The sequence below is a fragment of the Phascolarctos cinereus genome, unplaced genomic scaffold, assembly GCF_003287225.1.
Source record: "Phascolarctos cinereus isolate Bilbo 61053 unplaced genomic scaffold, phaCin_HiC Scaffold_726;HRSCAF=1367, whole genome shotgun sequence".
Classification (NCBI taxonomy): Eukaryota; Metazoa; Chordata; class Mammalia; order Diprotodontia; family Phascolarctidae; genus Phascolarctos; species Phascolarctos cinereus.
Genome location: NW_027556098.1, coordinates 225,098,575 through 225,111,513, shown reverse-complemented (window position 1 = coordinate 225,111,513; position 12,939 = coordinate 225,098,575). Strand labels below are relative to the sequence as shown.

Sequence of the window (12,939 nt, the reverse complement as noted above, 5' to 3'; positions counted from 1 at the left end):
GTTTTACGGAGTTGGAACTGTTTCATTTTTTTTTCTTTGTATGTCCAGGACCCAGCACAGTGTTTAATGGAAGGTACATAATAAATTCGTGTTGAATTGAATACATAAAAATGACAATGGTGGAACAGTCGAATTGGTATTAGATTGTAGAATACTTGAAAGAAGCCAATAATTTTTCTTGTGTTATCTAGATAAGTAATTTCTCCCAAATGATATAATGTAGCAGAGTCTCATGGATAAAAGGCCTTGAAATTAAGTTCAAGCCCTACCTCTGATGCATATTGACTAAGTGACTCTAGGAAAATCACAATCTCTCAGTGACCCAGGCAATTGCTTAGGGCTCTAAGTTGTTCATGCTTTTCTAAGTTGTACCAGCAGACAGTTTCCACAACATGAGTTGTCCAAGTAGATGAAGTCATTGGCTTGTTCTGAAACAAACCAAACAAAAAACCTACATAATGCCTTAAGCCAATTAAAACATACATCCCTGGAAGGTCTTTAAGGAATAATTATACTGATAGGAAGTTGAAAATTGTAACAGTGGTAAAGGAGTTATTTTAGGGCTGATGGATATTTTGGCAAAGCTCAAATAATACCCTGTATGCTCTCTACTCTGCCTCTGAATAACCCTTGTTGATCTCATACCACATGGGTGTGTTGTGTGTGTGTGTGTGTGTGTGTGTGTGTGTGGTGTGTGTGTGTATCTGTATTGCTTGTATATGCGTGGAAGCAAGAATAAAAAGAAAGAGGAATGGTGAGGGAGATATAAATGAAGATATATTTTATTAAATTACTATTCCCATAGCAAAGTTTTTAATTTAATTACTTTTCCAGGTCATGGCACTTGGAAACAGAAAAAAAATGACAAATACTCAGTTCTAAGTCCTTCAAGATGCAGATTTGAAGGTGGAGTGATTTTTGAACAATTAATGCCTAGCACCCACAATTAAACAAGGTGTGCACGTTGCATCAGTTCTGATCTGAAAACCAGATTTGGACTTGAGATATGGCTGGAGAAAAATTAAAACAGAAGATTCCTATACCTTTACTGCTGATTTCAAAATCAACCTTTAGCTCTTTCTTCTTTTACCACAGAAACAAGAACCCATACTTAAGCCTCTGAGTTGCAGTATTCACAACCTCACAAAAAAACCACAAACCTACTAATCAGTATAAATTAAAAATGAAATCTGTGAATTAGTCTAGTTATTTTGGAAATCAACTCAGCATGACACACAAAAAGTCCCTAAAATGTGCATACCCATTGATCCAGTGATATATCTCCTAAGCCTAAATCCCAAAGAGATCAAAGAAGGAGGAAAAGGACCTATGCATACAAAAAGTATTTAGGATAACTCTTTTTCCAAAGGCAAAGAACTGAAAACAAAGTAAGGGAGTTCCCATCATCTGGGGAATGGTTATACAAATTAGTGTATGAATATAAAGTAACATCATTGTGCTGTAAAAAAATGATGAAAAGGATGGGTTCAGAGAAACCTGGAAAATTCGTATAAACTGATGCAAAGTGAAAACCAGAGACCAAATATATAATAACAATAACATTATAAAGACAGATGACTTTGAAAGACAATATCCAATCAATGCAATGACTAACCACAATTCTGGCAGATCTATGATACCCACCTCCAATGGAGATAGACTTAGGACAAGGAATGAGACAGCCATTTTTGGACATGGACAATGGACATATTTGCTTTGCTTGACCATGCCTTTTTGTTACAAGTGTTTTCTTTTTCTTTTAAGATAGGTGTGAAGAGTGAGAAGGAGAGAATGCTTAATTGGAAAATAAAATGAAGCAAAAAGAGTATAAGTAGTGTTTTGAATTATATATTCAAGATGTGCCTGGCCCATGACTGGCATTAGGTAGCTGCCTGTCTGAGAAGCAGGATGATATAGTGGACGGAGGGTCATACCTGACTCTCCAGGTATGTCTCTTGAATATATGTGACCCTGGGCAAGTTGCCAATCTACACAGCTTGACGGAGCTTCCATACCTAGAATCACCTCTTCTAAAGATAAACTCGTAGGTCTGAACCAACCCTCTCAGCCTCCCCCCCCCAAAAAAAAAATCTTCTTGCCTTTTAGAGCAATGTTAAGTTGAAGATTCTGTTTTAAGTTTCAGGCTGTTCATTTAATATATTAAACCTATTCACCCTAGACTGTGTAAATAATTTCTAGGAGTAGGCTTTTAAGTCTAGGGGCCTTCCCAGTGTGACTTCTGAAAGGTTGACTGTGAATCAGTCATATTAAACTACAAATGGATGCAGAAGGATTTTTGATGGACTTCATGATGGACCACCTGAAAGCCGCGTTTTCTCACTTTGGTATGGCAAGAATCAAAACACTTCCTTTAGTCTCTACCACCCACCCCCGTCTTAATATAGATCTCCCTTAATTTCACAAATTCAGTTGGATTGGATTTCATAGTGGCTGCCATCAGAGGTTAACGAAGGAGATAGTGAAATGTAAAAAGTACATGCATTCTTGTGGGGGCAAAGCTAAAGGTATAAATTTGAAATGTAGGGATTCAAGGAAAAATAAAATATTTCCATGTGTGTATGTGTGTATGTGTGTGTGTGTGTATGTATATAAAAAATATATATGAACTAATTCTACCGAGGGGAAATATATCCCATATTACTTCTGTGCTTAAATAGAGTTGACTGTGGGGAAAGAAAACTTTAAGTAGCAAAAGTCATGAAAAACAGTTTGGATATGGGTTTTGTTTTTAAAATTTAGTTTGGCTGTACCAAATGCCAGGAAAAACCATGGAATGCACTTATATAAATATTTGACCTTATGTTAATATAAACTCAAGCCTAACCATGATTTACAAATTCTGCTTGTGAAAGTTTCTCATAAACGTCTGAATGGGCAGCAGTACTGGACAGTTAGTGGAATGAGTAGAATGACTCTGAGAGTCAGAGTGTCAAGTCTAGTTCCAATCCTGTTACTAATTAGCCAGGGAAAAGCTATTTAATCTTTCACTCTTCAGTGTCTTCATCTATAAAATGGTGGAAGTGGCTCAGATGATATTTAAGGTCCCTTTCAGCTCCAGAATTCAGCTCAAGAATGAAAACTTTTCTTTAAATCCTGCTGCTGAATAACTAAAAAGAAATATGAGTGGTAGAACCTGTCTTGAATGCATATATTTGCAACAAACTATTCTAATATCAAGTCAACAAAGAAACTACATGTGCAACACCTATACTCGGAAAATGAATTGCAAATGCTCACCTCTCTGGTCACGAAGCATTCGATTGGATAAGTCAAAATGACAGTGATTCCATAACAAAATCGTCCAAAGTTAACTAGGTCATCATTTCTGCAATAATTTTCAAACAAATCTCCTGGGGAATAACATAAAATTGAAGTATTTAATAACTCAATAAACCTGAGAAGATTTGTATGAACTGATACAGAATGAAATGAGCAGAACCAGAAGAACAACTTATACTAAAACATCAATACTGTAATAAATGAACAATTCTGGAAGACTTAAGAATTCTGATAGAGTGTTCAACATGATTCTAGAGGACTTATGATTAAGAATAATGCCCATCTCATGACAGAGAAATGATAAGGATGAGACATGCATTTTTAGACACGGCCAACATGGGCATTTGGTTTTTTTTGACTATACTTATTGTGATACAAAGGTTTTATTTTTCTCTCAGTGGTTTAGGGCAGGCAGAAGATGGGAAAATGCCTGATAATTGAAAAATTAAAAATATTAGTGATAGCTAGTTATCAGGGGGATAGCCTTTTCTTGTTCTCACCACTTATTTTTGGTGGCCTAACTACAAATTACTTTTGAAAGCTGTCTTGGAAGAGTTTCTGCCTGCTTGCAATATTTTTCTTTTTCTTTTTTTTTTCAATATTTTTCCTTTGACTTAGGAGCTCCGGATTTGGGGAGCTCTGGATTTTGACCATGACATTCCTTAAAGTTTTCATTTTGGGCTTTCTTTCAGGTGGTGATTGGTGGGTTCCCTGATCAATGCAATGACCCACTGTGACTTCAGAAGTCCAGTGACAGAAAATGCTACCCACTTCCTAACAGAGAGATGACAGATTAAACATGCAGCATGAAAAACATTTATGGTCAATATGAGAATTTGTTTTGCTGAAGTAGGCATATTTGTTACAAGGGTTGTTTTTTTTTTCCTGGGGGGAGGAAAGAAAATAAATATTTGTTAATTGAAAATAAAATTTAAAAAGCGGAAAAAAACCTATATCGGAAAACTCTGGAATTAGCTTAACAAAATGTCCTCATGCTCCTTGCTTCTGATTATTCAATTAATAATAGAAAGAAAAATTTCTGGTTAAAATAAACAAGTTTTCTTTTGAAGTGTTATTCTCAGAACAAGGACAGCTCCCAAAGGAAGTGGAAAGACAGACATCTGGAGACCTGCATTTCCTGAATACTACATTACAAGATCTAAGCACAGTTTCTAACATGGGGAGGAATTTCAGACATTATCCTTCTTGGCATTTAGGAGCTCTTGGTCCATTTATTGTTAACAGAAAAAAAAATGAGATACAAGCTTCCGTAGACAACATTATATGGCATCAGGACAAAGAGAAATGACAGAGTAATTATACCTTTAAAAAACTGCATTAGTGACTTTATATCTCCATCAAAATAGGCGTTTTCAAGAGACAGCATTATCACCTCTGAACAATTTAGAGAAGAGGATGCAGAGAAAAAGGCAGGAAAGGGGAGGGGAATGATAAAAGAATAGTTATTTAGGGCTTGTCCTTTTCAGCATAAAGTGTTTTTCCTGCTTTTAAATTATTTGGCCACCTTGTTTCAATCAACCCAGATGGAAAACTAGATTAAAATCACATATCCTATTCAATCATTCCAAAAGGAAAAGAAGGGAAAACAACTTCTGAATTTTTTCTTTCAAATGCCAAACCTGCTTATGAATGTAAGTATGATTCCTCTAATTCCTCTCACGATAGCTTCCTTCAGACATTGAAAAGCTTTTGTGGGGCAGAGGGCTTAGATTTGTTCCATTTGGCCCCAGAGGAGAGAACCATCATGACCCATGGACACAAACCTCAAAGAGGCACATTTAGATTCCAGGTCAGGTCTTGACAATTAGAGGAGAATTCCCAAAAGCAGAATAGGCTTCCTCTGGAGGTAGTGAGTTACTCCTCCCTGGATGCCTTCAAACAAAGGCTGGCTATTCATTTGTTGGGCACGTGATAGAAGGGATTCTTTTCTCAGGTATGGATGGGACTAGATGGCCTTTTGCGTTTCTGTCCTATTCTGAAATTCAGATTCTGGGATCTTAAACATTAGCAGTATTCTTAGTTGGTGCCAGGGGAGCTGCAGTTTAAGAGTGGTGATGATGGTTCTGAGATTGTCATGGTTGAATTACAAATAAAACTAGTTTGTGTTTTTAATGTGTTGTAGCTTTATTCTTTTTTCTATTTAACTTTTATTCTTATGAAGCTAGTGTGGTATAGCAGATAGAGAGCTGGCCTCAAAGCCAGGAGGACCTGAGTTCAAATCCCACCTCTGATACATGCTGGCTATGTGACCATGGGCAAGTCACTTAGCCTCTAGGAAACTCTCTCAGATTTTAAGTTGCAGCAAAAATGCTGACTTGCACTGAAAGAAGGAGTTTTCTCATCTGGGAGTTCCACACTGTCAATAAAATCACAGGTCCAGTCCAGTTCTCATTTCTATTGCTAGTAAAAAGATGAAAGCTATTTCCATCAGGTGATCGACATGAACAATGGTACAGGGATATGAATGAGTATGGTGTGTTTGGTGAACAGTAAATAGACCTATCCAGTGATTCATGAAGGAGGGTGATGGGGCATAAGTTTAGAAGGGTATTTTGGGAATTGTACACAAAGCTGGGGAGCTGATTTTTATCCAGTGGGCAGTGGGAACCATCTAAGGTTTCCAAGCAGGGAACTGACATGAAGATAACTGGGTTTTGGGAAGATTAAGCCCACAGTGTGTAACATGAATTGAAGGTGAGGTCACCCAGGGACAGAGAAGCCAGCTAAGAGTCTAGCCATGAAGTAAGTGTGGTCTTAACTAGGGGGATGGCCGTGATGATGGAAACGAGTAAACAGAGAGAGGCTGGGGAAGGAAGACGCAACAGGCCTTGGTGACTAAAGGGGTTATGTGGGAGGTTTCAAAGAGCAATTCACTATTGGAGAAAAATGAAACCACTGAGAAAAATGTGCAAAGCAGCAAGAAGAGGTAGATTGGTGAGGGAATAGGATGAGTTTAGTGGGAGATTGAGTTTTAGGCAGTGTGGCATAGGCAACCAGCATGGAGGAGTTAACACTTCTGGAGGAAAGGAGAGGATGAACAGGGAGATACGTGAGAGGAGGAGTTAAATTAAAAATAAGAAAATATTAAATACTTCCCGGCAAACAATGAAGTATAAGCTTGCATCTCTCACTGTACCTTGTGTGTGGCCAGTAAATGTCAGATAACCAGAGGTAGCAAACAGCACACTGATAAATGCAGAAATCATGACTGATGCATGAATGACCTGAGACCACTTAGCCACTGTGGGTTCCTCCAGGGAACCATAAACTAAGAAGCTGTTATGGTGGCAGATGAATGCTATAATGGAAAATAATGAGAGCATTAATAAAACACACTCCGTATTTGACCCACGGTTCTCTTCTTTATTCCAGAAAAGATTGAGAGACATTTGCCTCTGGGGAAGCCTAAAGAGTGATAGTCTAAATCAACTAATTATAAGTAGGCCAATGAAACTTTCTTTTACACTTCTACGAACAAAAAGCCCCCTACTCACACCAGGTCTGTGTGGTAGTCTTATGTCATCTCTGACAAAAAAAATCCTCTTGGATGGAACATTGGAAAATCGTACCTTTTCCTGTCAGTCTCCCTGGATAATCTCGGGTCCAAATAATAGAGCAGTTTTACAATACCAGGCAACTAATAACAAGTATCACCCAAAGCTTGGGAAGAATATCATGACACCAAGCTAAGAAATATAATTGTCATAATAGAATTACTGTGCTTGGAAGGGATTTATCTACGTGTAAACAGAGACTTTGGTGATGAATGGGAAGGGCTCACATGCCACTGATAGGAAAGCTAAAGTACTAGACATCTAAAAATGAACCAAAGTGCTTTTACACTGTACAGATACCCACAGGCTGAACAAAGATCTGTATTACTCACTTACTGAATGACATAATGCCAACCGCTTGAATTGCACTGGGCTTTGCAAAAACCCAAGCATCTTCTGTTCTTGATCTAGGGGGAAGAGTTTTAATATTAGTTTTTAAACAATGTTGCATGATTAAAAGTGATAAAAGAATAAGATTATCAGAGATTGCTTGAGATGCTTCACACATTTAAATTCTGTTTTGCCAAGGTAATGTGTAAAAAAGTATTCCCTTATCCCTAATTAGCTGCAATAATAAACAAAATACAGAAAAAAGGTGAGATAATAGGAAATTCTGATTATTTTTCTCCACACTCCATCTTCCACTGTAGGGCAATACCCAAGCAGGCTTTATACTTCTATGAGAAATAGACTTTCACATATACTTTTATATTATGGGGAAGGGAGGAAGGAAGGGAATGAGCATTTATTAAGTGCCTACTGTATCTAGGTATGGTACAAAGCACTTTACAAATATTATCACATTTGATATTATTATCATGGATGGATGATCAATAAAAAACATGGTCCTTTTCCCTCCTCCATCATTCTTTATGTGTCTATGCCTAGGTCATTCTGGCAAGTTGGCCCTGCATGGATTCTAAAAGTCCTTGCTTACCCTTAAATAGAAGATTGTAGATCTTGAACTGGAAGGCACCTTGGAAGTTATCTAGTCCAATTCTCTCATTTTATAGATGAAGAAAACAGGAACCAGAAAGGCAAAATGATTTTTTTGCCAAGAGTCATATTGATAATAAGTGGAGGAGGGGTAAACGGGAAGAGAGAGAAAGGAAAAAGGAGACAGAGATAGAGAGATTTGAACCCAGATCCTCTGACTCCAACTCCATTGCTGTTTCAACCATATCACAAAATGTCTGTGGATTTACCCATTAAGGGAACTATGATTTTAAATGGATTAAGTTAAGGCATTATGTTTGCTTGGCAGGGCAGAGAGCCAAGGGAGCAAATAGTAGTAACTAGTTAACACCTTTAATAGATTACTTTAGCCGATTAAGCCATTACTATCCCAACTCTCCTTACTGAGAGAGCCAGGCTCTATGGGTCACAGGATGGGTGAATTTTGCCGGAGGGGAGAAAGTAGCAAAGAGTCTGGATCCTAAATTGATGCTGTGGAAAGGCAGAATGAGGTGCCACAATAATTACGATCTTGGACAGCATAAGGGTGCCAGGAATATTAATTTAGACTTATGGGTTCTTCACTTGGGGCCCACAAACTTTGTTCTCTTATATTTTGAGAAATGTGTTTCAATATAATTAATTTCCTTTGTAATCCTATGTATTTTAGTTTATGCATTTGAAAACATTCTAAAAAGAGGTCCATAGGCTTCACCAGACTCTGTAAGGGGTCTATGATACAAAAAAGGATTAAAATCCCCCGATCTAGAGAGATTAGATTTGAACACAAAGTTTCTCTATATATAGTCATTCAGTTCAATCCACTGAATAAGCATTTGCTAAATGTCTCCTATGTCTCACACATTGTGCCATGAGCTGGCAGACAAAAATGAGACAGTTCCTGGCTTCAAGTGGCTTACATTTTAGTGATTACATATTTAAGATCAAATGGTTCTGTGACCTCAATGACATTGATTGTAACCTATCCATGTCTGTTCATCCTGTGCAACAATTCTCCAAGTCCTCCTATAATTTCACTATAAGAGATCAACCCAAAAGGCTGGGTATCTTCCTCAATTTCTCTTAGCATCTCTAAGATATCTGTGGAACACATGGGCTGTCTATGTTATCCCTCCCTCTCTTACCATGTAATCAACCCATCTTCTTTTTTGCTCATACCTTTCTTGTATGACATAGATTTACAGAATCATAAAATGTTAGACTTGGATGGTACTTTAGAGATGATTTAATTTAAGGGTTATTAATGTGGGTATGTATATCTGTCAAATGAAGTCTATGGACTTCACTTGCTTTCAAATGCTTTTAATAATGTTTTTAAATGCATGAAATAAAATATATAGGATTGCAAAGGAAGCCAATTATATTCACTGGTAATCAAAATATATATTTTTAAAAACAGGTTCATAGGCCTTAGGTTAAAATCCCCTGATCTCCATTCTCTTCTCAGATGAGGAAGCAGGGACCAAATTTCATGTTTAGTCTTCGTAATGGGGCTGGAGTAGAGCTAGAAAGCACTTTCTTCCTCCTGACTTGGTAGAAACTCTGCATCTCTCCACCTTAATGGGCCACCATTCCAGAAAAGTGAGATGGCCAGCACAGACACAGGAGAGCTTTAAAGAGAAGGAAGCCTGCATGTCAGCCTGCTGCCTGCTACTAATTAGCCTGCTTCAACTCCCACAGATTTTTGAGTGGGAGATGCTGCCACCTGCTGCCTCCATCACTGCATTAAGAATGAACAAACAGCCATACCTGTCAACCTTCCCTATTAATGGGACAGCACACACACACACACACACACACACACACACACACACACACACACACACACACACTTTAATTTGTCTGATTTCCTAATCATGACTCAGCTCTGCCAGAACCAACTGACAACTGTCGAAACTCAAAGATTGCCAGGCTTTCCAAGGCTTTTGAAATGATTTTTCTCTCCCTATTAGCTGCCTGCATTTGAAACCTCTGCTTTTCCAATGGAAAAAAATTCTGACAATAATCCCCTTTCCAAAGCTTTGGACTTACTTAAAAATTGGGAGGTAGCTTTCCATTCTCCTCCTCCCTTTGACTTTTATGTTATCCAAAAATAACAAAGCCTTCCTTTCTGTTTCTATCCAATTTGGGCAAAAGCAGGGAAAGAGAAGGAGGGAGGCACAGGTAAAGGTAGGTAAAATCCATATGGCCAAACTTAGAGAAGGAGAAAGAAGTGTTGGGTATGGTTTTTTTCCCAATGCAACAAACTTATAGGCAATTTGAAAGAACTTATCAATTATGCTTTGGGTAACTATCAGCTGCAAGTTGTTCATGTAGTTGCTCCATGTTTTAATACTGTACACTGGAAAGTGGGGTTTGGGGAGGAAGGTAATAGCAAGTCATTAAAATTCTTCTAGGGGGCAGCTACATGGCATAGTGGATAGAGCACTGGCCCTGGAGTCAGGAGGTCCTGAGTTCAAATCTGACATCAGACCAAAAACTTGACACTTACTAGCTGTGTGACCCTGGGCAAGTCACTTAACTCCAACTGCCTGAAAATAAGGGGGAAAAAACCATTCTAGATGAATTTCATTACCTGGGGCTTAGACTAGTTGGATTTCAAGATCTCTTCTAAGTTACAACTATTACGAACCTTGTTTTTTTTACTCACTGCACTTAAGTGAGGCAGCATAGTGAAGTGGATAGAGAGCAATTCTTGAAGTAAGGAACAACCTGAGTTCAAGTCCCAACTCTGACATGAACAGGCCATATGACTGTAAAAAGTCATTTATTTAATATCTCAGAAGCAGCTAAGATTATGTGTTGTAGAGAATTCATGGACCCACATTGGAATAGGAAGTTTCCTCACTCAGTAACTGATGGATAGTTCCCATCCCCAACTTCTTCTCTTTTACAATAGACCTGTGGATAGCTGAGGATGTGCAGATAGCATCAGATAATAATAATAATAATAATAGCTAGCATTTGTAGAACTTTTTAAAGTTTTCAAAGTGTTATATAAATATTAACTCATTTGATACAACCACCCGGGAAGTAGAAGCCAATTTTATTCCCATTGTTATAAATTAGGAAACTGAGGTAAACAGAGGTTAAGTCACCTTCCTAGGATCATACAATTAGTAAGTATCTGAGACTGGACTTGATCTCAGGTCTTCCTGATGCCAGGTCCAGAGCTCTATCCACTGTATCACCTAGCTGTCTGGCTGGTAGGAGTTATTGTCTTTGAAGAAGAGATGAGAACATCCTGGACAACAGAACAGATGACATTTTCTTTGGATGACTTTCTGTTGGATGGACTTTTATCCATTTTTGCTTGCATAATGCTTTGTATCTCTAAGGAGGATCACTTTGGAGTCTAGTTAGGAAATATTTAGCAAAGGCTCCTTTTGCACCTTAGCATCCACCATGGCTTTCTAGGTTCCTTTTGACTTTGCCATTTGGCTTTATGTGAATCATTTAAACCGGATAGTGGCTATGAAGCTTGCTAAGTCACAGGAGACTTTCCTTAGTGTCTCAGACACATTCCCCAGGAAGGCAGCTACCTTCTCTGTTAATATCAACTTGACAAATAGCTGCCTTGGTAAGACTCAGCAGGAGGTGTCCCTTACAGGACGATCTCTCTTCTGGAAACACCTGTGTATCCACGGCAAGAAAAACAGGTGCTTTCTCTTCAGAAAATCCAGTTACCTTGCCCCTTACTAGAAGAAGAGCCTGCTAATTATTCTTTAGCTCTAAGGGTTTTTCTTTTTAGTGGTCAGCCTCTTCTTCTGTGTCACCCTATTCCACCTTCCTTCTCTATTACAAACAACTCAAAATATCATTATGCTTCTTCAGATTTTTTTTCTTCTTTCTTTTTACCTGGAAGCCCTTCTTCAAATTTTTTTTATAAAAAGGCTTCTTCATTGTTCCTGATAGTCTGGGGATTAGAGAAGTGATTCTCTAAACCTTTTATTTTTCCTATCAGAAGGGAGACCAACAGCATTTTTAGATTTTAAACATAGATATCAATTTACCGGAAATAGAAGTGTAATTCCTAGTCCTCTGTTGTCAGTAGCTCTTGTGCTGAATTGTGACGGCAAACTTATGTGTGGACCACACCCATGTGCCTCTTGGGGGCTTCTGAGCATGCATTATCATAGAGCCTCCTTTCCTTTTTACTTAAGATGAGGCTAGCTTCTCCAACTGTCTTCGAATGACAATTATCAGCTTTCCAAATGTTGATAAGGGAAATTTTGGCAGTCAACAGACATGGGTTTTCTTTCGACATGGAACTCTCAGCAAGGAAATTCCCTTTACCCATTCAGATCAGCACCTTCTCTGCAATGTATAATCTTAGAGAATTTCCTGGGACACTGAGAGGTTAAGTGACTTGTCTATGTTCACATAACCAGGATGTCTCAGAGAGGGGACTTGAATCCAAGTCTTTCCAGCTTCCAGGCCAGTTCTGTATCATGCCATGCTCCCTCTCATGTATATTCATAATAAAATCAAATGCACACTAAGGATTTTTATAGATTATTATAGTTTGTGATATGTATTGTGCCACTTCTTTTTTAAGATAGTATAGAAATACAGATAGAGAATATTTTTATTATTATTATCTGATGCTATCTGTACATCCTCAGCTATCCACACCTCTATTGTAAAAGAGAAGTTGGGAATGGGAACTATCCATTACCTGGAGCCGAGATACCTATATTAAAATCCTCCCTCAGATACTTCCTAGTTTTGTAGTCATGAAAAAGTCACTTAATTTCTCAGGGCCTCAGTTTCCTCATATGCAAACTGGGGGCATAATACTTTTACTTCTACCCTCCCGGAGCTATAGTGAGGAAAGCACTGTGAAAACCTGAAAGTACTACAGAAATATATCTGTTATCATTTACACCACTTCTTATGTTGAGTTTTTCATAACGTTATGGCCTTTTTTTATGCATGTAGCAAAAAGCATTGAGGACATGCATGACTGGAAGAAGATAATCCAGTGATGAAGTGAGATACGAGATAATAGATAGACAACCCGAGTTATACACTGGTATCCTTAAAAAAAAATTGCTTTTTTTTTTTTAAAGAAGAGGATAGTCTTCAA

The 12,939-nt window shown here is 38.0% G+C and overlaps 1 protein-coding gene across 2 annotated transcripts in view; it reads right to left on the bottom strand.

The window, feature by feature from the left end:
- The window catches only part of SLC38A11 (solute carrier family 38 member 11), a 70,126-nt gene that overhangs the window by 14,974 nt on the left and 42,213 nt on the right, over positions 1–12,939 (bottom strand). For both annotated transcript variants that reach the window (XM_020990848.2, XM_020990851.2), the window contains exons 9-11: positions 7,212–7,282; positions 6,458–6,619; positions 3,259–3,371 (exon numbers count right to left, since the gene is read on the bottom strand). In XM_020990848.2, coding sequence (XP_020846507.1) covers positions 3,259–3,371; positions 6,458–6,619; positions 7,212–7,282 — 346 coding nt within the window. The remainder of the gene's footprint in view (positions 1–3,258; positions 3,372–6,457; positions 6,620–7,211; positions 7,283–12,939) is intronic.